At 57.5% G+C, this 23,319-nt stretch overlaps 1 protein-coding gene across 1 annotated transcript in view; it reads right to left on the bottom strand.

Moving 5' to 3' along the window:
• Positions 1–2,230: 2,230 nt before the first annotated feature.
• BSN (bassoon presynaptic cytomatrix protein) overlaps positions 2,231–23,319 on the bottom strand; it is a 114,666-nt gene continuing 93,577 nt past the window's right edge. The window contains exons 6-13 of the mRNA XM_077992567.1: positions 16,230–22,892; positions 11,580–13,659; positions 10,437–11,266; positions 10,217–10,316; positions 9,541–9,672; positions 9,241–9,295; positions 8,771–8,860; positions 2,231–6,191 (exon numbers count right to left, since the gene is read on the bottom strand). Coding sequence (XP_077848693.1) covers positions 9,255–9,295; positions 9,541–9,672; positions 10,217–10,316; positions 10,437–11,266; positions 11,580–13,659; positions 16,230–22,892 — 9,846 coding nt within the window. The 3' untranslated portion in view covers positions 2,231–6,191; positions 8,771–8,860; positions 9,241–9,254. The remainder of the gene's footprint in view (positions 6,192–8,770; positions 8,861–9,240; positions 9,296–9,540; positions 9,673–10,216; positions 10,317–10,436; positions 11,267–11,579; positions 13,660–16,229; positions 22,893–23,319) is intronic.

Genomic DNA, 23,319 nt, shown 5'->3' with positions numbered 1-23,319 from the left:
GGGCGGGGAGGGGGGAGCCGGCCGCATCGTGGATCTCCCGCGGCTCTGGGGCTGACTGTAGGGTTCCTTCGGGTCCACTACGAGCCGACATTCACTAGACAGTGCCAGGCCCTGCCCTGGAGGGACTCCCAGGCAGACGAAGAAGAGAAAGGCCAGAGTCCGGGCGGAGGGCGCAAAGCAAAGCCCTGGGGTGCGGGGCAGAGGGGCGAGTGCCAACTCTCAGGGTGCTGCCTGGGCTTATCAGTCACCAGGCCTGCCGCAAGAGCTATCTATCCCCGCAGCCTTTACCCACCCTTCTCAGTGGCTCCTTGTTGGGGACTGTGAGCCGGTGGGTTCCTTCCCCTCCTCCCTAGGCCTCAACCTGAGCTCTTGGGTGTGGGGACCCTGGTGGGCTCAGACTCCACCAAGGTCCAGGGAGCTTCCTGTGGAAAGAACCTAGGCAGGCAGGCTTCCTGTGCACGTGACACAGGATTGGCTGGGCTAAGGTGCCAGCAGAGATCAGGAGAGGCTGGACAGTAAGGATGTCCCCTCCATATACCTGAGTCTGGCTGGTCTTCCACATCAGGGCCCTGGCTCCCTGCTCCATGGTGTGCTTGTGATTGAGAGTCCACCTGTCTGGCCTGCAGCTTCCCCTTTCCCATCAGCCGCATCATTACTTACTCAAGATTACTAGTTAAGTTAAAAAAAAGAGTCCTGGCCGGCCGGGCGCACTGGCTCACGCCTGTAATCCCAGCACTTTGGGAGGCCAAGGCGGGCGGATCACGAGGTCAGGAGATAGAAATCATCCTGGCTAACATGGTGAAACCCCGTCTCTACTAAAAATACAAAAAATTAGCTGGGTGTGGTGGCAGGCGCCTGTAGTCCCAGCTACTCGGGAGGCTGAGGCAGGAGAATGGCGGGAACCTAGGAGGCGGAGCTTGCAGTGAGCCGAGAATCGTGCCACTGCACTCCAGCCTGGGTGACAGAGTGAGACTCTGTCTCAAAAAAAAAAAAAAAAAAAAGTTCCGGCCGGGCGCGGTGGCTCACGCCTATAATTCCAGCACTTTGGAGGGCCGAGGCGGGTGGATCACCTGAGGCCAGGAGTTCAAGACCAGCCTGGCCAACACGGTGAAATCCTGTCTCTACTAAAAATACAAAAATTAGTGGAGTGTGGTGGCATGCGCCTGTGATCCCAGCTACTTGGGAGGCTGAGGCAGGAGAATCTCTTGAACCTGGGAGGTGGAGGTTGCAATGAGCCGAGATCGTGCCATTGCACTCTAGCCTGGGCAACAAGAGTGAAACTCTGTCTCAAGGAAAAAAAAAAAGAGTACCAACTTTCTGACGCCACTGCATTTGTGAGTATGTACAGGACTGTATCAAGGCCAGAAACAGGAGTAGAACGAGTGGCCCCAGCCACCAGTTTGGGTGGAAAGATTGGAAACTAGGCTGTTCATCAAGCATTGTTTATGATAGGAACACTGGGAACATAGCACCTGTTCCTAAGGTTGTGTGTGGTAGACTGGCTACGAACTCATGTATCTCTCTGGAGGTTGAGCACTGGAAGACGAACATTTAAGTACCTGAAATAAACATGTGGAAATAAACAGAAAGCTAGAAAACAGGATATATTGCACCTTCTGGCTTCGGTTTAAAATGAAGACTGGAACAACAAACAGGAAAGAAGGACATGCATCAAGATGTTAACTCTGGGGAGAGGGCCAGAGGTGGAGCTGGGATTCTTGTTTATCTGTGTTAAAAAAAAAAAAAATCTAACAACTCTGGGTGACTTTGGTAAGGAGGTACTCCTGACCATCTGAGGAAGGCCTAAGGTCTGACAGCCAGCAAGAGTTTGGGGGTCGGAAAAATCAGAGAAAGGCAGAGAGGTGTAGGGCTTGTTGGCAGCACCAGGGGGCAGCATTTGTTCACTGCCTCCGTGGAACCACAGGAACACACAGAAAGCTGTGTGTGCAGCCAACACACCTAAAGGCCATGGAGGTGCTGTCCCTTAACAGCCTGCGCACTGACTGCCTGCTCCAGGTCCAAGCTTGGGACCTCCCCTTGGGCACCTTTGTGGAGGGCCCAGTGTCTTTGGATGGCTTGGTGTGGACTCAGCCCCATGCTGTGCCAGCACTTCTGCAACTCTGTCCATCCTTTTCCCTTTAACCATGGACAGGATTGTCGCAAATTTGGGGATTTGCTCCTTCAGCTAAGCCTTCCCACTTGAGAAAGCATTCCAGAAACAGTCTGTAGATTGTTTATATCAAGTCCTTTTATTCTGATACCACAGAATTACCTTGTCACAATACAGGGGGAGGGACACTGAAGTACCACGAGTTCTCACAGAGCACAGGAGGACAGCACACAATTCACAAGGTCATGTGGAGGACTCGGGTCATTGCACTTACAACTGTAAACTTGTTTGTTTGACTTTGTACAGCACTCTTCCCCCCTCAAATAAAGAAGGAGAGAAGGAAAGAAAGGGAGAGAGGGAGGAGGAAGGGGAAAGCAAAAACCAAGACATGAAAGCTAGAGGAAAAGGTATTGAGTGGCCACCACTCTCCAGGGTAGTGCATTTGGAGAGAAGGAGCTGATTTCACCCCGGAAACTGAATGAGGCAGAAACATATACACACACACACACACACACACACACACATATGTGCATACACACACAATATCTCACAACTTCCATGGCTCTCCAGTGCCACCCCAGTGCACATGGCAGCAGGGCTGCTGGCACCCAGGGAGACAGAGATGGCATCTCCGAGGAGTTTTAGTTGATTAGGCCTGTCCCTCTGACCCTGTTGGAGTCCATGATGACAAGTATTTACAGCACGGGGGTGGGTAACAGGAGAGGGGAGGGGCCAACAGGGCCAGACCATGCTGTCATGGCAAAGGACCTGCCTGGAAAACTCCCTACAGGCTCCAGAAGACAAGGCATAGTTGCCACCACTGCTCTTCTTTCACTGTGGGCCCTGAGACCACATGCTCTGCCCAAGGACTAAAAGGATGATGGTAGGGGGAGATCTGTCACTGTAAAGTGAGTGCACTGGGCCCTGAAGTGGGCAGAGAGAGGAGGCAATGCCCTTGCTCATGATGCTGGGGAGAGGGGTATGGAGAAGTCCTGGGCTGCATGCTAGAGACTCCTTGCCCATTTGGAGATGTGTCTGTTGCTCTCTACTTTCCAAGGCACCGAATGCTGGTCCCTCAGCTTCTGGCTGCATTGTCCCCAGAGTCACAACTGCATCCATGCAAGGGCCAGGAAGGACAGTCCATGGACCAGAGGCCTGCTCCAGCCGCCTTCACAGAGGGGCGATGATGTATGCTGTGGGTACAGTGAGGGATGAGGAGTGGCAGATGTCAGAATTTCAAACTCAGAGGGCTTTGCCAGAAAGGAAATTTGCTGAAAAGTCAGTACTTTAGAGCGTTGAGACTGGGCCTGCTGGAGGCTGACCTCCTAACATTTCCCTGCCTGTTCCCTGCTTCTTGTCCCATCCCCTGGCCTGTAGTGGAAAGGACTATTGCCTTGGTCTCCAAGGCACATCCCCACACAGACCTGGTCCTGGGTGGCCAGAGGTGTTAGATGATGGCTTCCCTCTGCCCTTGCTCAGATGGCTGCATTCAGTCCATACCTGATCTCTGGGATGAGGCAGGTATTCCATGGGTTGGGTGAGGTCAAGTTCCAGAAAGGCAAGGTTGTTAAGTCCAACACAAAGGTTGGCAGCTTCCTGTCCCATCCATAGCTACCAGAGGTGAGCGAGGAGCCCTCTCTGAAGGGATGTGTAGACCTTATAGAAAAGCATGAGAAATGCGGACCCCTGAGAAATGCATCGTGCAAACCAGAGCACTCTGGATGAAGGTCAGGCCTTGAAGGGCCAGGCAGCTACTGCCTGCCGCACTCCTGGCTCAGTGGTAAAAAAAGCTGATGAGCAGCAGGACGCTTGGGCTTTGGAGAAGGGGGTGGGCAGGGAGCATAGATCCTGGGGACAGATGCAGAGAGGGTCACACAGGACCTTCTGTAAGATTTGCTATTGAGAAACTTCACAAGAAACTTAGCTTGAAGCCATTGTTTATATGAACAGTTGCAGATGACCATTGTCAACTGTTCTCACCACAAGTGCCAAAGGCCCAGCTCTTCCTGAGCATCCATTGACCCCCTAGCTCCAGCCCAGATCTCCTGCCTTACAGTCCTTTGAGCCTCCTAGCCACAGAGGAGAGGCATGAAACAGGTGCAATCTAGAGCTGGGGTCCCTCAGGCACAGCCTGGCTCTACTCTTGCCTCTGCCTCTCTGGCCATGGATGCTGCCCAGCTCTGCCCTTGTGTAGTGCCCTCTGGGAAAGGGCTGTCAGATGCCTCTGGCTCAGGGTTGGGGTAGGAAGGGAAAAATGACAGACAGACAGAAATCCTATAGCAAACCTTCAGAATGTCCATACACACACATCCTGTGCAGGCTCCTACCATTGAGTCTGCTCTGGGGACTCCTTTTTACCTGCTATCCTGGACAGAGAAAACTGCAGGGTATGTGGGGGCCTTATACTGCCTGCCCTGCAGCCTGGCACGCTCAGGCAACAATTCTGGCAGGTCCTCACTAGCTTGTGCAGAAGTCAACTAGAAGTGCTCCTGAAGGAGAGGTTCTGAGGCAAAAAGAACTCCAAGCAAGAGGGTCGAGCATTTAAAATGGATGAAATCGTGCAAAGAGGCTGCGAGCTGTGCATGCTCCACTGCGGGACAGGCGGTGACTCACCTGGCAGCAGCGAGTCCTGCCACAGGTCAAACATGCCACAGACTGAGAATTTCACACACACAATGGGAGCAGGGGTGGATAGGGGGGTGGGGGTGATATGAGCATATCTATCCAGTTTCTCAATTGCGTGTTTGCAATTAACTCCTTATACATAACATGGAATTTATTAAATATTAACAGTTGTCATTGAGGGTTTATATTTCATTGCATAGAACGTTAGAGATGAGACTTGTGGCTGTGCCCCAGATGAAAGGAGGCCCCCAAGGGAAGGGCCTTGGGGAGGAATGCCGCCCAGTCCACCAGATGGATAGACAGTGCCACATTCCCCTGTACAGGGCTCTGGGTCTTTCCCTTGGCTGGCAGAAGTCCTGGCCCCTCTGCTCTGAGTACACCCACTGGTGATGGCTTAAGAAGGACTGGAATTGCACAGTAAACAGAGGCAGGCTGGGGGGCCTCCCTAGACCTCGCCCTGGGGTTGTGCTCTTGGTGGCCTGCTGCCCCCTATTGCTTCTAAGTCAGCATTCTCCCTGTGCTGAGCAGGGGCAGAGCAGAGAGGAAACCGAACCATCAGTCACAAGGTGGTGTTGGAGGGGGAGAGGCAAGGGAGTGAGCCAAGAGAAGAGAGAAAGGGGAAGAGAGAAACAAAAGAAAAATGTTTATGAGGTATACACGTAAATCAAACTGGAATGATTAAGGCTGTTCTTGAAATCAAAAGAAATCCCCAGGTGTACGGATGAGGAGCCGGCTGGTTGAGACAATGGTGGTGCCGCTGGGATGCTCACGATGGCTAGGGGGATGGCTTTGAAATGGTGGCAGTGTGCTAGCACGCTGCCACCCACGGGCTGGGAGAAGCCTCAGCCGGCGCCCACGCTGCTTTTCGGTGCTATGGCCTCTTATTTCAGCGATGAGACAGTGTTAGGTCCTAATGTTTGTAAAGTTCTCCCAACCCCATGCTGGCCACATGGAGGTCTGCTCCAATGTCACCCAGAGGGCAGGTGACAGGGGCAGGGCCCTGTGCCACAGAGGGATCCGGGCCAGCTGGAATGTGAAGGAAACGGAGCTGGGGACCCCAGCCCTCAGTCAAAGCCCCGCTCCAAGGCTGTGGAAAAACTTCTGGCATCTTGGAGGGAGGGCAGTGTGTGCCCAAACTCTGTGTATAACGCATTGGAAGCCTGGCCGGCCAGGCCGCAAAAAGGCGGCTGTGGGAAGTACGGCAAGACAACGTGGTGGCAAGGTTTCTAGAGAGGGTCCTCCCTCCCAACGAGAGCTGTGCCTTGAAGGTGGTGCCCTGCAGAGAGCAGCATCTCTGGAAAGACAATTAAAGGTCCCCCGGCCAATGGTCCAACTTGTCCAACAGATGCTTCACCCAGGCAGCTGCTGTGAGAAAACATCACGTCCTCAACTGAGGCCTGCCTGCCACGTCCCACCTGGTGAGTCTTTGGGCCAAGGGTGTGCCAGATTGTAGATGCTTGAAAGAGAAAAGGAGGGAGGGAGGAAGGAAAGAAGAAAAGAAAGGATTCTGTCAAGAACTGTAGATAGCTGCTTCTCACCCTCACATTTCTCTCAGCCATCTGCCTGTGCCAGTGGCCACCTCCTCACCCATGAGGTGCCATGCCACTTAGGCTTGGGGAAATGGGTGCTTGGGCAGGTTGGAGGTCACAGAGAGGACAGCAAGAAAGAAGAATCAGGTCAGCCAGGAAGGGACACTTCTTTTAATGTAACAAAAGTTCCTTTTTTTTTTTTTTGGCTTAAGAGTGATGGAGATGGGATTTGGTTTGAAATGGCAAACCTCTCCAAGCCCATCTCTGAAATTGTCATAAAGAACTTCAGGAGAGGGATACTCACGGCAGCACTGTCCACTTGACCCAATCATTAGCCGAATGCTAGAATTCGAGGGAGATTTCTTTAACTATAAGGTGAGTGGTCTCAGTGGCCCACCCACACCATGTGGCAGGACGCAGAACAAAGCTGTGTCTGTGCTTCCTTTCCCTGTTCAGGAACCATACCCTGGCCCCAAACCCAAGGTAGGTACTGCCATGAATCCAGGCCATGGGCTGTCCCTCCTTCCCCTCCTCTTAGCATCACTTGTGATTTCACATCTGTTCCAGGGCAACTCCAAGGAAACATCGGCTAAGTGGAAAGCTGCAGGAAGCCCGCTGTGGGAGGGTGAAGGCAGGAAGAACGCTGAGGACTGCATTATGGCTACTGTAATTAGAATAAATTCCAGGCTCCTTACTTGGCCTGTACAACCCATCCCAGCTGGCTGCCACCCCCTTGCACCTCTCCACTGCACTGTGGCCCTGGCTGTGCTGGCCTTTTCCCTGTCCCTGGTGCCCCCCCGTCCCATCCCAGCATCCGATCATCCATCAGTGCTGTTCCCTCCCCTTTTTTCATCCCACAGCAGCCGTCCTCCTCCCTCAAGCTTCCCTCACATATCTTCACATAACTGCACTTTGACTAGAGCAGACCCCACTGCTTCCATAGCTCTGCCTTGCTGGCTTTATAACACTTATCCCTTTCAGAAAGTACCTTTTTAATTTTATTAAAAAAATTTAATAAAAATTTTTATTTATTTTTTATTTTTATTTTTTTTTGTTTTGAGACGGAGTCTCACGCTGTTGCCCAGGCTGGAGTGCAGTGGCGCGATCTCAGCTCACTGCAAGCTCCGCCTCCCGGGTTCCCGCCATTCTCCTGCCTCAGCCTCCTGAGTAGCTGGGACTACAGGCGCCCGCCACCACGCCCGGCTACTTTTTTGTATTTTTAGTAGAGACGGGGTTTCACTGTGGTCTCGATCTCCTGACCTTGTGATCCGCCCGCCTCGGCCTCCCAAAGTGCTGGGATTACAGGCTTGAGCCACCGCGCCCGGCCTGAATTTTATTTTTAAACTTATTTATTCTCTATCTTCTTTAATGGATTGTCAGCTTCAGAGGGCAGGGAGTTGGTTTTGTTCTCTGCCATATCCCCAGAGCCTGGAAGAGTGCCTGGCACATACCTGGGGCTTGACAAACATTTGTTGAATAAATGGATGGAAGCCTGGGCCTTTCCAGAGCCCCACTGCTTTTCCAGAGAGAGGTAGCCTGTGAGGTATCACACCTAGCTCCTTCCCTCCCACAACCAATGCTGGTCTGGGCCCAGCATCTGCTGGCCCCAGGGCTCCCTTGAAGTGACCTGCTCATTGACGGCCAGGCCTCGCCATGGATAACACATATATGCCTGTGCACTGTGAGAAGCATCCTGAAGGGGCAAGGAGGGAGAAGAGGAGGGCCCGAGGGCTATGGGATGGTGGTCAGTGGTCCTGGCTGTGCACAGAGCTGTACCAACAGCCAGGCAATTCTCCTCCCACCCAGGATGATGCACTTCCTCCTCCTCCCACAGAGGCAGGGTCAAGGCCAGGGCCAGGGCAGGCTCCAGGAAGTGGTATCCCATCCTGCCTTGGCCACTGCAGCCCAGACAGGGCCAGGGCTCCCATCCTGAGGCCCTTCTGCCCTCTCCCTGAGCTGACTTAGTCTGGGGCTGAGACTTCCTTTCCTCTATGTCCCTTCCTGTCTGCCTCTCTACTCCTTCCACTCTTCTATCCTGTGGGCCACAAGCTCAGCCTGTGAAGCCAGGAGTGTTTTGACTTCATTCTCAGAGCTGCAGATGCAGCTCTGCAGGGTTTGGGGACTCTAATCTCTTCCAAGTGGCTGGAGCAAAGGCACCAGCAGCAGACATCAGGGAAGAAGCATGTTCCCCTACAGGTGCCACAGACCACCATGTCCTTCAGGACGACTTTGAACTCAGTGCTCAGCACATAGACTTCAAGTTGTGGGGTGCAGTTGGCCGTGCTGGGCTCTTCTCCAAGGGTGCCACCTGACTTATCCGGCAACATCTCAGGCAGCTCTGTGGCCCCTGCCTCTGCGGGGTGGAGGGCTGCTGACCCATCACAGCTGAAGGAAACCCACCAGGCTCTTCCCAGTTCACACTTGTCAGAACTGGCTAGCTGTCATCAGCTAGGCCTTGGCCCTTCACCCCTCCTCTGGCCCATTTCACCCTGATCCTGATACTCACTGTTATACGCAGAGTCCAGAGCTGCGCCCAGACCTCTGACTCCAGAGATTTTTCCACAGCAATGATACCTCTCTTCATTTCTTCAAGAGCCTGTGGAGCATTTACAGAGGAGGGCTGGAGAGGAGCTGCATCCCTGGAGGCCTACCTACAACCCAGTGCCAGCCCAGTGCTATGACAGCCCTGCAGGGGATAGCAGATGGTTTGAAAGACAAGGGGGCATTGGCCCTGGCTTTGGCCCCTCCTTTGCTGGGGACTCCTACTGTGTTGGCCCCATGGTAGGGGCTCTGTGCACAGCGTCCCTCCTTCTTCTCCTCCCACATTCAGAGAAGGGAACATTGCAGCTCTGGGCACTGAACCAGCCGAAGACCAAACTCCTCCCAGAAGACCCCTTGGGACTTAGAGCCCCACCCCCACCCCCAGTTCCTCGGGCCTTTCCCAGAAGAGGCAAGGTACAGGCTGCTTGTACTCACCATGCTGGGCATGGTCACCAGAATGAGGAAAATTTTTTGCCAAAAGCAGAGACAGCTGTGACATAGAAAGAGGAGACAGCCATCAGGAAATTGGGCCAGACCCCTCCCAGTCAGGGCCACTTGGCACAGTGAAGCCAAGCTCAGCCCAAGGGGCAGGGACTGCCTGGAGAACAACTGGGCATCAGCAGGTGGGCCCTCTGGCTGGCTTCTGCCTGGGTGACTGAGTCTGGAATCATCTCACAGACCCAGCCTATACCACAGCAGCCACCCACCACAGACCCAGTTACAGGCAGTGCATACCTTCCGTCAGTTTGCCAGCTTGCTCTGCTGCCCCGCCAGGGAGGATCTTGGAGAACACGCTCTCCCCATCGGCACCTGGCTGGCTGGCGGGAGCCCCTGGGGTTCCTCCAGGCCTGGCTCCAGCCTTCACACCTAGGAGGAAAGAAATCACCATAATGAGCTATGCATGGCCTGGCTCTTTAGGGTCTGAGAGGGCAAGTAGCCACAAGGGAAACCAAACACAGGTACCCCATGAGGTGGGAAGGTGAGAAGGAGGCTAGGGGAATAAGGAGAAGAAGGTAAGAACAGGAAGACAAGGGGTGGGAGGAGGCAGAAAAAAGGAGGTTGAGGAAGGCAAAGAAGAAGAAAGGGAAGAAAAGGCAGAGAAGAGGAGGAAAGGGGAAGGAAGGAGGGAGCAAGAAGCCATGGTCCCCACCCTATGCTCACCAGTGCCTTCCAGCTTCTCTGCCCAGAGCTGCTTGGGCCCTAAAGCCCCTGTGCTGGTGACCTCATTGGCTTATTCTAACCCCAGGCTTGTTTTCTGCTGGGTCAGTCTACAGCCCGTGGGGTACCTTCTCAGGGATTATTGAGGATATGCAGTGTGAGGTGCATATACCACCCAGGGCACAGGTGGTATAGAGAGAGAACAGCCTGGGTGCTCTGGGCCATAGCCGAGGGTGCCAAAGGATAGGCTCACCTGCAGGTCCAGGTCCTGGCGTTGGCTGGGCCTGAGGAGCCCTCCCCTGTTGTGGTGCTTTGGCTGTCCCTTTAGAGCCATTTGTCTGTTCTGCCCGTGGCTGCAACACAGAACCTATAGCTAAGATTCTGCCCATGCCCAGCCTGGAACCAAAGGGATGTCCAAGCTTCATTCATAACATCTGCCCTGGTTACAACCCATACATGGGAGCTCTGCTTACCGGTCCTGCTAGTTGAGGGCCTGTGGCTGTGGTGGGGCCTGGCTGAGGCTTCCCTGCAGGCTGGCTGGCAGCAGGGGCTGAGCCCCGGGCGGTTGGCTGGCTCTGTTGCTGCAGCCGAGCCTGCGTCGGAGCCTGCTGTGGGGGCTGCAGCCCAAGACCTTGCTGCTGCTGCTGCTGCTGCTGCTGCTGCTGCTGCTGCTGCTGCTGCTGTGGCTGTGGCTGGCGCGATGCTGCCCCAGAGGGCATTTGCCTGGATGATGGTGACTGTGACTGTTGTGGTCCTGGAGCTGCCTGCCGACCTTGCAACTGTGGCTGTGCCTGGGGTTCTGCTTTTGACTGCAGTGCAGCGGGCCCGGAGTGGGCTTGCCGGGAGCCCTTCTTGCTGTCAGAGGCATGATGGTATGCGGATGGAGCACGGGATGGCTGTGAGTACTCAGCAGAGCTGGGGTACCCAGGCTGACCCTTCTTCGGCATAGCTGGAGCAGAGCTGGGCTGAGAGTGGGGCCGGGCCTCATGGCGACCCAGGTCCCGAGCGTGTGGTTTGGCAGCACGCCGTCCTGGCTCCTCACCAGTGTGGCGGCCTGAGTGCCGCCCGTGGTCACCGTGATGCCGGTGTTCCTTGGCTGAGGCATGGCGGCCTGGGCCACCCTCATCATGAGGCCACAGGCCCTCCTCAGGGGGTTCATCGTAGTCATGGTAGCTGTGCCTGGCAGGGCCTCGCTTCTGGGAGGAGGAGGAAACTGCATGGCCCCCGTGGTGCCTGAACCGGTCAGAGCGGGCATCCCGGGGCTTATCAAACCAGTCCGTCTCCTCCTGGCCCAGGTGATAAGCTTCAGAGACCAAAAACAGAATACCATCAACCCCCGGGCTGGCCGCAGGGGGAGGCCTAGCTGAAGCCATGCAAAGAAACCAAGAGAGTGGGTGCCACAGCCACAAGCAGATCAACAGGCCCCCAGCCCACCCTCCCGCAACCAGGGACCAGGGCACAGATGGAGCAGGCAAGGGCAGCCTGCCTGCAGCAGGGCCCAGCAGATGAGGCACCAGACCAGACCCTGCTGGGACATCTCAGGGCCCAGGGCCCCACAGGCAGGCAGGCCCCCCAGGTGCTGAGTATCCGCAGAAATCACCCCTGGCTGCCATTACCTTCGCTGTCGGAAACCACGCAGTGGGAATCATCCAGGATGTAGCCCTCCTCACGCTTATATGCGTGGGCCCGAGGTCCGTCCTTGACATGCTCCTGGACATCAGGCATGGAGTGACTGGAGCAGAACTGTGGGCAGGTATCCCCGCTGGGAGGGAGGGGCCCTCCGGCAGGGCGGGGCCTCCCCAAGGGGCTGACAGGGCTCTCCTCTTCAGAGGCCTGGCTCCGCATGGGGGGTCGTGCCCGGCTGTGGGCCATACTTAGGGATGAGGGCTTGGGGCCCGCTTTTTGAAGTCGCTCCACAGCCTCCCGTTCCCTTTCATACCCCTTGCCCCGGCCACTGAAGTCGTGGCTGGACAGCTTCTCCCCACTGTATGCAGAAGGTGCCCGGGACCGGCTGCTCCCACCATAAATGCGGTCGTCCTCCTCCACTGTGTCCCGGGTGGACATCCCATAATATCTCTGCTGCTCATACACGTTCTTCTTGAGCCCATAGGTGATTTCATCCTGGAACTTCCTGCCCCGAGAGACCAGGCTGCTGCTGACTGCAGGTGGGGGGTAGGACGCCAGGTCTGACTCCACATCCTTGGCCTCTTCAATAGGTGAGAACTTGGAGATCTTTTGTTCCATGCCCTGCTTCCGGTGCTTGCTGCGCTTTGAGGAGATGGCAGCTGGAGCCAGGCTCTTGGAGGGATGCTTGGGCCCCATGGGCCCTGGACCATACTTCTCTGCTCGAGCCCCATGCCTGTAGTCACTGTCACCATAGTAGTGGCTACTGGCTGGTCGACCATTGCTCTCCATGCTCCGGAGGTGGCCACCCTTCCCGCGGGGGTCGTATGAGTCCTCCTCAGATTCCTCTTCTCCTCTGGCATAGCAGCAGGGCAGTGTAGGCCCCTCAAGGACACCTGGTTCTCCAAGCTCCTTCCCTGGACGCCCACTGCTGCCTGGCCCCAGGGGCTCCAGCCGCTGGCTATCAGGAGCAGTAGAGGTGCTGTCCTTGGTCAGTTCACTGATGTCATCGATCATTACGTAGTTTCGAGGAACGTTCTGCTCCAGACTGGTATAGTGTGAATCAGAGGGGTAAGTGGGGGCTGGGCTCTGGCTTGCACTGCCACGTTCACTAGCCCGGGGCACCTCAGGGACCTTGCCCTGCTCATAGCTGCTGCTCACTGCTGAGCCACTGTAGCTGGTTTCAGATGGGGCTGAAGACATGGCCACAACTGGGCTGGCGATCACCTCATAGTTGGTGGGCACCTTCTGCTCCAAGTCAGCTAGCGATGTCTGGTGTGGCTTCTGCAGTGGGGCACGGCTATCAGCGGGGACTGGAAAAAGGGTGCTCTGTGTGGTTGGCATGGGTGTTTGACCTGCATAGTGGCCTGTGGGATGGAAAGCCTGCTGGTTTGGCAGGCCAGGCTCAGCTGGGTAACTGGTGCCAGGAGGAAAGGCAGGAGCTGGGTATGTGTTGGGGCCAGGGTAGGTGGGGGCCTGGTGGGCAGGGAATCCATTCTGAGTTGGCCCACCACTGCCTGCAGAATACTGTGGGGTCGGAGGCTGGAAGCGGGGCTGCTGGAAGGCAGTGGGACCAGAGGGGGCGGCAGGAGCAGTGGCAGTGGCAGGGAAGTCCACGTACTGGCCAGCGGGAGTGGTGCAGCCCTGGAGCCGCAGCTGGTTGAGTTCACTGTCCGACAGGTAGTCACGATGCTCACCAAGACCACGCAAGGGTGGGTAGTCACGGCCACCCCGGTCTTTGGCCAAAGACTCTTTGCGTTGTGTGATACCCAGCTCCAGGTACTTGAGCTTGGCGTCAATCTCCTTCTCCTCCTCATCCAGCTCCGCCTGCTTCTTGCGCAGCTTGGTGGACTCATGCTCCACCAGCCGCAGGTCCCGGTCCAGCTCCCGGAGCAGGCTGGCCTTGGTAGCAGGGACAGAGGTGGGCCCCGTCAGCCCTCGCTGCAGCAGGCTGGCTGCATACAGCTGTGGGGAGGCCTGGCCAGCCAGGGGAAGGTGAGCCTCCTCTGGAGGGGGGCTGGGCAGTGTCCGCTTCACCTTGCGGACCAGGCTGTTGGGTGGCAACGCCGACACCTGAGACAGAGGGAAGGGTGGGCAGCACTGAGACCCAAGGTGTGGTGACTTGACGGGGTGTGGGGTGACAGAACCCAGGCCTGGGCTGGGGAAGGAGCTGGGTTCCATCCTGCTGGTGCCCTGATTTACCAGGCAGCCTGGAGGCCTACCCTGCCCACCCATAGGCCTTGTTTTCTTTGCCATGGAGGGAAGATCTGTGATATTTTACAGCCTTTCTCTTCCCCAGAGCTCTGGGAAGCAGGAGGGTAGGGGCAGGTTCCCTTCATGCCAATGTCCTGTACTGGCCCAGCACATTGCTTTGAGAACCCCTGCACATCTTCAGTGGGCCTGCCACCCTCTGCTTCACATTGAGGTGAGAATACAGCTGTGGCTCTGGGTCTGGGGCCTAGCAGCTGACAGGGGTTGAGATCAGTGGAGTATGAACAGGAGGCATGGAGTGGAGAGGGTCCTGGGCCCGCCAGGCTCCCTAGAGGATCATGGGAAGGGACACATGTGGACTGTATGCCAATCGTGGCAGGCTCTAAGTCATTCTGCATCCTGCTCTAGTCCTCTCTAAAGTGGCAGGCTTCTCAGCTGCCTGCCCACCCTCTTCCTCTAGTGCCCTGCACCACCCTCTGCCAAACCCTTTGGGCTGTGCTCTTGGCCTGGTCCCCAGCTCCCTCCATGTCCCTCGGTCAACCTGCTGTTCTCTGGAGCCACCAGCGCACCTGTAAGTCCTCTCCAGCCCTACCTCCAGCAGCATGGCTTCCTGGTCAAGGTTCCCTAACAGTGCCTACCCTAGATACTCTGCATTGCCTGAAGGTCCACATTGCCTGGCAGTTCACTCTGCCTTCTCCCTTTTTCTCTAGCTCCTAGCCTTCCCAGAATGCCCCATACCCTTGGGTTTCATGGACCACCCAAATTCCAAAATATACTGGGAAGTGACTCATACAGGATTCTTACTTTTTTTTTTTTGAGACAGAGTCTCACTCTGTCAGCCAGGCTGGAGTGCAGTGGCACGATCTCGGCTCACTGCAACCTCTGCCTCTCAGGCTCAAGCAATTCTCTTGTCTCAGCCTCCTGAGTTGCTGGGATTACAGGGGTGTGCCACCACGCCTGGCTCATTTTTGTATTTTTAGTAGAGACGGCGTTTCACCATGTTGGCCAGGCTAGTCTTGAACTCCTGACCTCAGGTAATCCACCCGCCTCGGCCTCCCAAAGTGTTGGGATTACAGGCGTGAGCCACCGCGCCCAGCCGGATTCTTACTTTTTACCTTGCCAAGTAACTACCTAAAAACCTCCCAACTATGTCCACCATGTGTCATAATAAAAATTAGAGTGTGCCCCCAAAATTTCAGGGTGGGCCTTTTATGGAATAAATTTAGCCTTTTGAACCCCTCACTCTGTTATCTCTTTTCTTATTCTGGCCACGCATCATGAGTGCCTATCATGGCCTGGTCTCACATGGCCAGCCCATGGGACCTCTGTGCCTGCAGCAAGGACCACCCTGCCTGTCTGACCTGCCCTCCCTGCCAGCCTAGAGTCCCTGATCCCACCCACACCCCTATATGGCCTGCATATACCAAGACTATTCACTACCCAAGGTCATCACCTCCACAAATCCATTCTAAGGCCCCACTTTTCTCCTCTCTGCATCACACCCTGAAAATGGGCAAATCTACCTCACGATGCCTCTGGTTCCTGACTCCTCTGCCAGATCTCTTCCTTCAGCCCATCATCCCACATTCTGCCCAGGAAACTTTCCAAAACATCTGCTTTGTCCCATCTCACCTGCCTAAAACCTCCAGAGGCTTCCAGGGTCTTTAGGAAAAGCCAACCCTCCTCAGCCTGGCACTCAGTTGTTGGCATTAGGCCCTCACAACCCCCTATTCTCACTTCTGCTGCAGCCCACAGCCAAGCCACTTCTCACAGTCCCCTTCCATCACTGGCAAATAAAGCCACAGCCAAGGGTTATTTTATGCTTCTGAATCCCCTATCTAGGGGAGCAGACAGGTGTGTAAACAGATTTACCGAGGGCCAGGTAGGGGCAGGGAACACCCTGGGGCAGAGAGCACACTGCAGCCCGCTGGGATGGGCCCATAGTGCTAGGCCATGGGGGCGTGGGCTTCCTGTGGGGCAGTGGAAACCAGGCCAGGACTGAGAGGATGAGAGCACCCCTGCCAAGTCCATGTGACTGATCTTCTTAGGAAACGCCCATAGATGAAGTTTGGAGTGGAAGGGGTCTAGACTAGAAGTGAGAGCTGAAGAAGCCTGAAGTGGGGAGGCAGCAGGGGTGGACCAGGTATGGATGGTGAAGGGACAGTGCTGGGAGGAGGCTGAAGCTCCTAGTGGGGTATATGGCTGGAAGGCTGTGGGGGCCCATGTGTGTGTCTGTATCTGCCAGGCTGTCTGCCGGGCTGCAGGCTCTATCAGATGTGCACCAAGGAGCATCTGCTCATTGACACCTTCCCCTGGGCCTCTGGGGCCAAAGATGCCTCTACTCCCACCCCAGAAGAAGCCCCTCCCTGTGGGGGCCCCTCAGGCTAGGCAGAGACCCCTGTCCCACCCTGGAACAGCCCCTGTTCCCATACCTGGCTACCCAGTCCCCCCTGGTGCTGGTAGAGGGAGAATCTCTCTTTGGCAGACTCTTCAGCGGTGGGGCTGAGGGGCTTAGGGTCAGACAAGGACCGCTGCAGGGTCTTCATGGGGCGAGGCAGCGTCTGCTGGCGGAGAGCGCTGTCAGCCGTGAAGTGCTTCTGGGGACTCACATGAGCCTTGTTCAGCCTCTCACTGGAAGCAAAGGAGGTGTCCAGGAGCCGGTGAGGGGACAGGGGTGAGACTGGTGAGTAGAGGACCTGAGGGGACTTGGGAGGCTGGCGGCTCACAAGCTGTGAGAGAGACTCCGGAGGCAGGTGGGCCTGGTACCCAATCTCCAGGGGATCTGGCTTCTTTTTTTCAAATCTGCCCAGAGGCCCTGGGGTGACGATCTGGATGCCAGGCAGGTAGGGGCTGATGGCAGTTGGCCCTACAAGCTGCGGCCCGGCTACACCCTGGGCCTGCCCATCTGGCTCCGTCTGGCAGGCCAGGCTCTCCCCGCGCCCAGTCTTCTCTGGCGCCGATATGTACCTGATGATCTCCACCTTGGGATCGGTGGCAGCTGTGATGTGGATGGCTGGAGAGACCCTGGGCAGCTGGTCAGGCTCCGTCTGCACAGAGCAGTCACTGATGGTCTGGATGCCCACGCTGCTCATGGCCCTCACAGTGGCAGCAGCACTGGATGACGAGGCAGTGGCATCGTGCTTGCTGTCAGAGCCTGAGTCTGAGTGGCGGGGAAGACGAGACCTGCGGCGGCGCACTGGCTGCTCCCACTCAGCACTGTCCTCGTCGTCCGTCTGCACGCTGCAGTCAGCACTCCGCCGTGCCCGGCGTCGCCGACTCAAGAGGTAGCGGCCCTCCCCATCCTCATCGTCTGTCTGCACGCTGCTGTCGGTAATCCTCCTGACCATACAGGGCTCAGCCGCAGACTCTGGCTCACAGGCATCCCGCAGGCGTGGCATGGAGTGCCGCTTCTTGATGCCACCACGGCTGGCCTCCCACTGCTCCTCTGTTTGCAGTGACATGTCTGAGGCAGAGCTGGGGAGACCCCGGTGCAACACAGGCTCACGAGGTTGGCCAGGTCCTTCAGGCCCTGCCATGGCAATGAAGGCTGCATGGGTAAGTGGGGGCCAATACTGGCCATTCTGGGCCAGCTCAGCAGCCGCTAGGGGAGGTCCTCGGCCAGGTGCCTCACAGGCTGCAGGAAAGGGAGCCTTCTGCCGCTGCTTCTGCTCCTCTAGCTGCTGCTGCAGCTGCTGCTGCAGCTGCTGGATCTGCTCCAGCTGCAGACGCTGCTGCGCTAGCTGTTCCCGCTGCAGTGCAAATTGAGCCTGGCGTTCCTCTTGCTGCTGCTGCAGCACATGGTGCTTGATGGTCTGCAGTTCCTGCAACTCCCGCTGCACCAGCAGCTGCTCCTCCTCACGGTGTCTCTGCAGCTCCACACGTTCCCGCTCTAGCTCCTCTTGCAGCCGAAGTTGTCGCAGCTTCTCCAACTCCACCCGCTCCCGCTCTAGCTGGAGCAGCTGCTCCTGTTGCTTCCGCTGCCTCTCCTCCTGTGATGCTTCCTCTTTCTCGAGCCCTGACCGGCTGAGGGCCCCGCTGCCACCCCCAGGAGCAGCATCTACTGGTGGCTTCCGGCCAGCTAGTGGGGCAGGAGCTGGGGCTCCTGCAGCCTCCTTGATGGCAGCAGGGGTGGTTGTGGGAAGAGGCTCTTCTCGTACAGCCCCTACTGGTATCTCTGGCCTTGGAGGGCCCCCAGCCCCAGAGGCCTTGGCAGCAGCAGGTTTCCCCAGATAGACAGGCCCTTCTGCAGGTGGAACACTGGAAGCAATGGGAAATCTACTTGGTGCAGGATATCGGTACAGCCCTGTGGGTCCAAGAGGTACCCGGGGGGCAATCATGGGCACACGTGTCAGACTGGTGAGTGGCACGGCTGTGATTCCACCAGATGCATAAGGCCTGTACATGCCACCACGCACCATGGGCCGCAGGACTGAGGCAGGCTGGGTGGTGATGGGCAGTGTTGCAGCAATTGGGGTATTGATAGTCGAGTAGATCATGCCATCAGCTGCACGTACAGTGGCTGTGGACGGCAGCAGCTGTCTGACTGCTGTTCCCTGGCCTGCTGCAGGCCCATACTGGGCAAAGTTCCCAGGACTTGGGTGGCCCTCTGGAAAGGTGGGGTTACCAAGGAGTCCAGGTCTGAGGGGAGCCAGACTCTGCGGAGCACTGAGCCCGGGCCCGTGCTGAGGCTGGTACTGCACAAGGTCAGGGCCACCACCACCAATGCCATGCCGCCCACCATACTGGTCCATGGAGTTGAGGGCAGCGCACATGCGACTGATTTCACGGGCTGTGGTGGCACTGTACTGAGCCAGGCTGGCCTCCTGGAAGCCAATTGCCTCTCCCCGTGGGCCGTACCTGTGGTCTGAATAGATGTTTGACACTGAGCTATAGCGCCGCATGGGAAGCGGGTGAGCCAAAAGGTCTGTAGGATGACGCAGGTCCGTGACTGAGCCATACTGCAAGCCCTGCCCTAGGTAGCGTCCGTCCGCAAAGCCCAGACTGTAGGAGTGCTTCAGCGAGCTGAGATCCATAGCTGACTCTCGTCCAGGACCCTGGAAGAGCTGCCCGATCCTCTGGGCATGGTAGTTGAGGCCAGCCTCAGCCAAATTGGTGTCAGACATGGAGGAGTACAGCCTACCAGGCAGGCCTTGTGGGTAGGGCCTCTGCTCCTCATGGGGCCCAGGCCCCACAGCCCCCTGTGCCCGGTAGGTGGGGGGCTCAGGAGGCTCAGGGTCCCGGGGACCATAGAAGGGGCCACTGCTTTGGCCAGGTGGGGCAGCATCTGCCATGCTCTTCTCAGGCACACTGGGGGCTGGGTGGAAGGTGCCAGTGCAGCTGCTGCCAAAGGGGAGCTTGTAGACCATGTCACAGCATGCCAGCTGGCTCTCAGGCCTCATCCCGGTAAGGTCCAGGGCACCCGCAGGCTCCTCTGGGAGCAGTGTGGTCACAGTGCCTGCTGTGCCCTCTCCCATCTGTACCACCACTGTGTGTGGCTTCCTGGCACCTGGCAGAGCATGTGACCGCAACTCTGCAGGGGTAGCCCGGTGGGGCTCGGCACCCAGCTCTGGCACTGGGCCTGGCTTGAGGCCAATGCTCTGGGCGGTGCCCATCTGAGTGATCAAAACGTCCCTTCTGGCCAGAGGTGCTACTTGGTTGGGCAGATTATATCTGGCAAACTTGGCCTCCCTGGGTCTTCCCCGGGGCCCACTTCGGTATGGGGCTGTCTGGACAGCCTGCTCTACTTGTTTGACCTGGGCCAGGCACACAGGGCTACCCCCACCCTGGCCAAAATCAAGGCGGCTCTGGTAGGGGTCTCCATAGACCACAGGCTGCTTTTGTTGAGCCATGAGCACAGACGAGGCCATGGTGATGCTCACTGTGGTGGCAGTGGCAAGGAAGGTATGGGTCTGCTCCTGGGCATTGAGGTTGATAACCAAGGGCTGCACGGCAGTCGACTGCCGTCCTGGGATTGGATCCAGGGCAAGACCATACTTCCTCGCTTCCACAGCAAGAGAGGTGAGGTCCATGCCCTGGTCAGTGAGGATGATGGGAGTGGGCTTGACAGCTGTGCGGAGGTCTACCACTGCAGTGCCAGGGGGCCTGGGGCCTGGCTCAACCCTAGATGTCCCAGGGACAGAGGAGATCCGGCACAGGGAGATGTTCTCAGCAGGGAGGGCACCCCAGCCATATAGTGCCAGGGGCCCGTCCGCACCAGCACTGGGTGCCCGTGGAAAGCCAGGTGGCCCAGGTGGCTCTGGGGGCAGCTGAGACACACTCGGAGGTGTTGTCTGGCTGTAGCCATGGGTGGTGGGCTGGATTTCAGTAGGTGAGCAGAGCGGGGAGGTGGAGGCACTGGCATGTACCATTCTGGTCTGGCTGGAGGCGTCTGATGCCAGTGTGATGACCATAAAGGGAGCCTCCTGAGAGGACTCCTGCCACACCAGGCGAGGCGTGCTGGGTCGATGTGGTGTTTGTGTGCCCTGGGCTACCATAGGTGATGGAGTGGGGGCACCAGGGCTCCGTGGCATGTCTGAGGCAGGGGCTGGACTTGGCGTCTGTGTAGAGAACTCTGCTGTGGCCCTTGGGCCCAGCTTGCCAGGGGAGAATGTGGGACTCTCTGAGGGGGAAGATGGGGAGAGAGGTGGGCTGGAGCTTGCAACATAGGAATATGCCCGGGAAGGCTGAGGAGTGCCACCCTCACCATCACTCGCACTCAGGGGCTTCTCTCTAGCAGCCTGTCCAGCTGCAGCAAGGCCAATGGGGGCCTGGGGTAGATCCTCAGTTTGGGACCCATAGTTTGCAGTGGTTGGGCTGTGTCCATAGCTGTGGGCTGTGGAAGATGGTGAAGGACTGCGCTCGGAGCCTGCTGGGGAGGCTGGAGTCATATATCCTCGTGGCAGCCCAGCTGGACAAGGAGCCACAGCTGTGGTGGCTGGGGTCCCAGGGCCCTGGGAAAAGGGCATGCCTACCTCCTTGGAGGTTAAGCTGGGGGAGGCAGGAGAGCTGTGCAGCTTGAGGGGGTCCTGAGTCTCCTTTGCAAAATGCTGAGTGACACGGACATCGGGAATAACTCGGCCCCCGCTGCTGTCTGAGGAGGTGGGGGTAGAGAAGGACACAGGGGCCGTGAGCTGGGTGGGACTGGTACCAGGGGTAAGGGGGCCGCCATTTTGCTTCATTGGGTCCATGTATGCACTCTCAGCATTTAGAAACTGCTTCTCCTTCTTTTTGTCCTCAGCAAAAGCCAGGTCTCGTGAGGAGGCCTGCCGCATGCGGACTATGCTCTGTGATGTCTGAAGGATTTCTTCATACATGGCTGCTCCCAGGCTGGCTGGCGTGCCCTCTGCGACAGGCTGAGCAGCCCGGCCATAGTCACGGTCTGCAGTGTCTTGATATTCGAAGGAGCCCAGGCCCCTGGGGCTTGTGGGCTGAGAGGGGCCGCCATGGGGTCCCCGGGCCCCTGCCGCCTGGCCTTGCTGCCTCTGAAGCAGCTCAGCTTTGCGCATCATCTCCTCATAAGCCTCCTCGGCGCTCTTGAGGGGCCGTCCGGAACTGGGAGTGGTGGAGCTGCCAGAGGGTGTCTCGGTTGGTGAGTAGAGGGACATGAAGGTGGGCAGGTTGTACTCACTGCCTGACTTGTAAAGCCGGCTAGGGCCACCATCCAAGGCCTCAGCCTCAGAGTCAAGGGAGGGCGAGGGTGAGTACTCAGAGCAGGAGGAGCGGTGCAGCTCCTCCATCTCGGCCGCCTGCCTCAGCTCCTCCGTGGGGGAGGCGTCCTCAATGGGTGACAAGTTACTGGGTGGTGTCTTGGAGCGCTCTCGCCTCCGCTGGGCCCGCAGTTCTTCCTTGTCCCGCCGGGTCTTGCGGGCCGTGCTGCGGATGCGCTGCTGCTCCACCTCCCGCATCTTCTCTTGCTCACGCAGTAGCTCCTCTTCCTCCCGCAGCTCCTCCTCCTCTGAAGAGTCCTCAATGGTGGGTAGCAGGGGCCCATGGGAGCGGTGCCGGGCCTTGCGCTGCTGCTTCGCTTCTTCTAGACGCTGCCTGCGGCTGGGGCTGCTGTCACTGTCCTCCTCTAGGGAGGACAGAGAGGTGGGAGAGGTGCCTGAGGTGTAGCTGGGTGTGGAGGCAGGCAGTGTAGAGGAGTGCTCACCACGGGAACGGTCCTCAGGGGAGCCCGTCAGGCTCTCCATCTCCAACTCGGGCTCCCGGTCCAGACTGGGGTCTGGGCCTTGGCCCAGGTCCAGCTCATGACTATAACTGCCCGTGCTGTTGAGCTCAATGGTCTTGAAGCGACGGAGCCCACCCTGCAGGGCCCCACTGCCATCGGTAGCTTCTGCTGGGCCTCCCTCAGGGAGCAGCTCCTCATAGCCTGTGGTGGCATTGTGGGGCAGGCGCCTCTTGGGCAGTGCTGCTGGTTCTTGGCTAGGCTCAGGCCTGGGTCTGGGGCCACCCTTCTGGGTGCCATGTTTGGCCAGGCCACGCCTGGAGGTGGCAGTGTCATCCTCCTCCAGGTTGTCTTCCTCGGCGCTCATCTCCAGAATCTGCCGTCGCATGAACTCCTCATCAGTCAGTTCTGCTGCCCGGGCTGGGGGCTGGGGTGGAAGAGGTGACAGGCCACCCTCACTGCTGTCCTCCACATAGTCGTGCCTCAGTTGGCTGCCAAAGTCGTCTGAGGACTCAGCAGTGTCCTGCTTCTCTCTCCGGCGCCTCCACTCAACAGAGTCTTCGTCTTCCTCCAGGATATCCTCCAGCTCCTCATCAGAGTCAAAGGCCTCAGGCGTGATGGACAAGGAGTGGGGCCGCTGCTTCTGCTCCTCGCCAGTACTGCTGGAGAGTGGCTTGCTCCGCTCACCACTGGGGGCCAGGCCCTGGGCCTGCAGCAAAGGCCGCATGCTGCTCCCCACCTTGTGGATCTCGGAGGGGCTGGGTGGATGTGGCCCTGTCACCCCTGCACTGTCCAGCTGTTCCACCTCCTGCTGCACGACTCCTGTGATCTCACTCTGGGAGCTAGAGATGCCGTCGGAGGAATAGCCTGTGTCACTGAGGCTCTGTGGGCTCCGAGACATGTCCTGAGAGTAAGGCTTGCCCACCAGGTCCTGCAGCAGGGTGAAAAGCAGACACTGACTCCCCATGGCAAAGCCTGTGGTGGGAACCCAACCCTCCCTGTCAATCCCAGGACCCTGGGGAAGAGTCTGTCCATTTCCCAAGGGTTTAGGGCCCGCCACCCACCCTATCTCCTTCTGGCCTTGAATAATCTGAAGGATCCATGGCAGGCCCAAACCAGCCCTTGGTCTTCAAAGAGAAACTTTACTAGATCAAAGAGTATCAAAACCCAGCAAAGCATCTAACAAGGTGCCGGACACAGCACCAGTGTAAAACTCACAGTCTCCAAGCTTGCCAGAACCTCATCTAGACTTTCCTCCTATTGTGTCCCTTCCCTCCTGTGTGGCCCCAAGGCACCTGTCCTGAGCCTACAGTCTCAGCCACCCAGGGAGGTAAGCCTTTCCATAGACTGTCCTATCT

The sequence above is a fragment of the Macaca mulatta genome, chromosome 2, assembly GCF_049350105.2.
Source record: "Macaca mulatta isolate MMU2019108-1 chromosome 2, T2T-MMU8v2.0, whole genome shotgun sequence".
Classification (NCBI taxonomy): domain Eukaryota; kingdom Metazoa; phylum Chordata; class Mammalia; order Primates; family Cercopithecidae; genus Macaca; species Macaca mulatta.
This window is presented reverse-complemented; position numbering and strand designations above follow the sequence as displayed.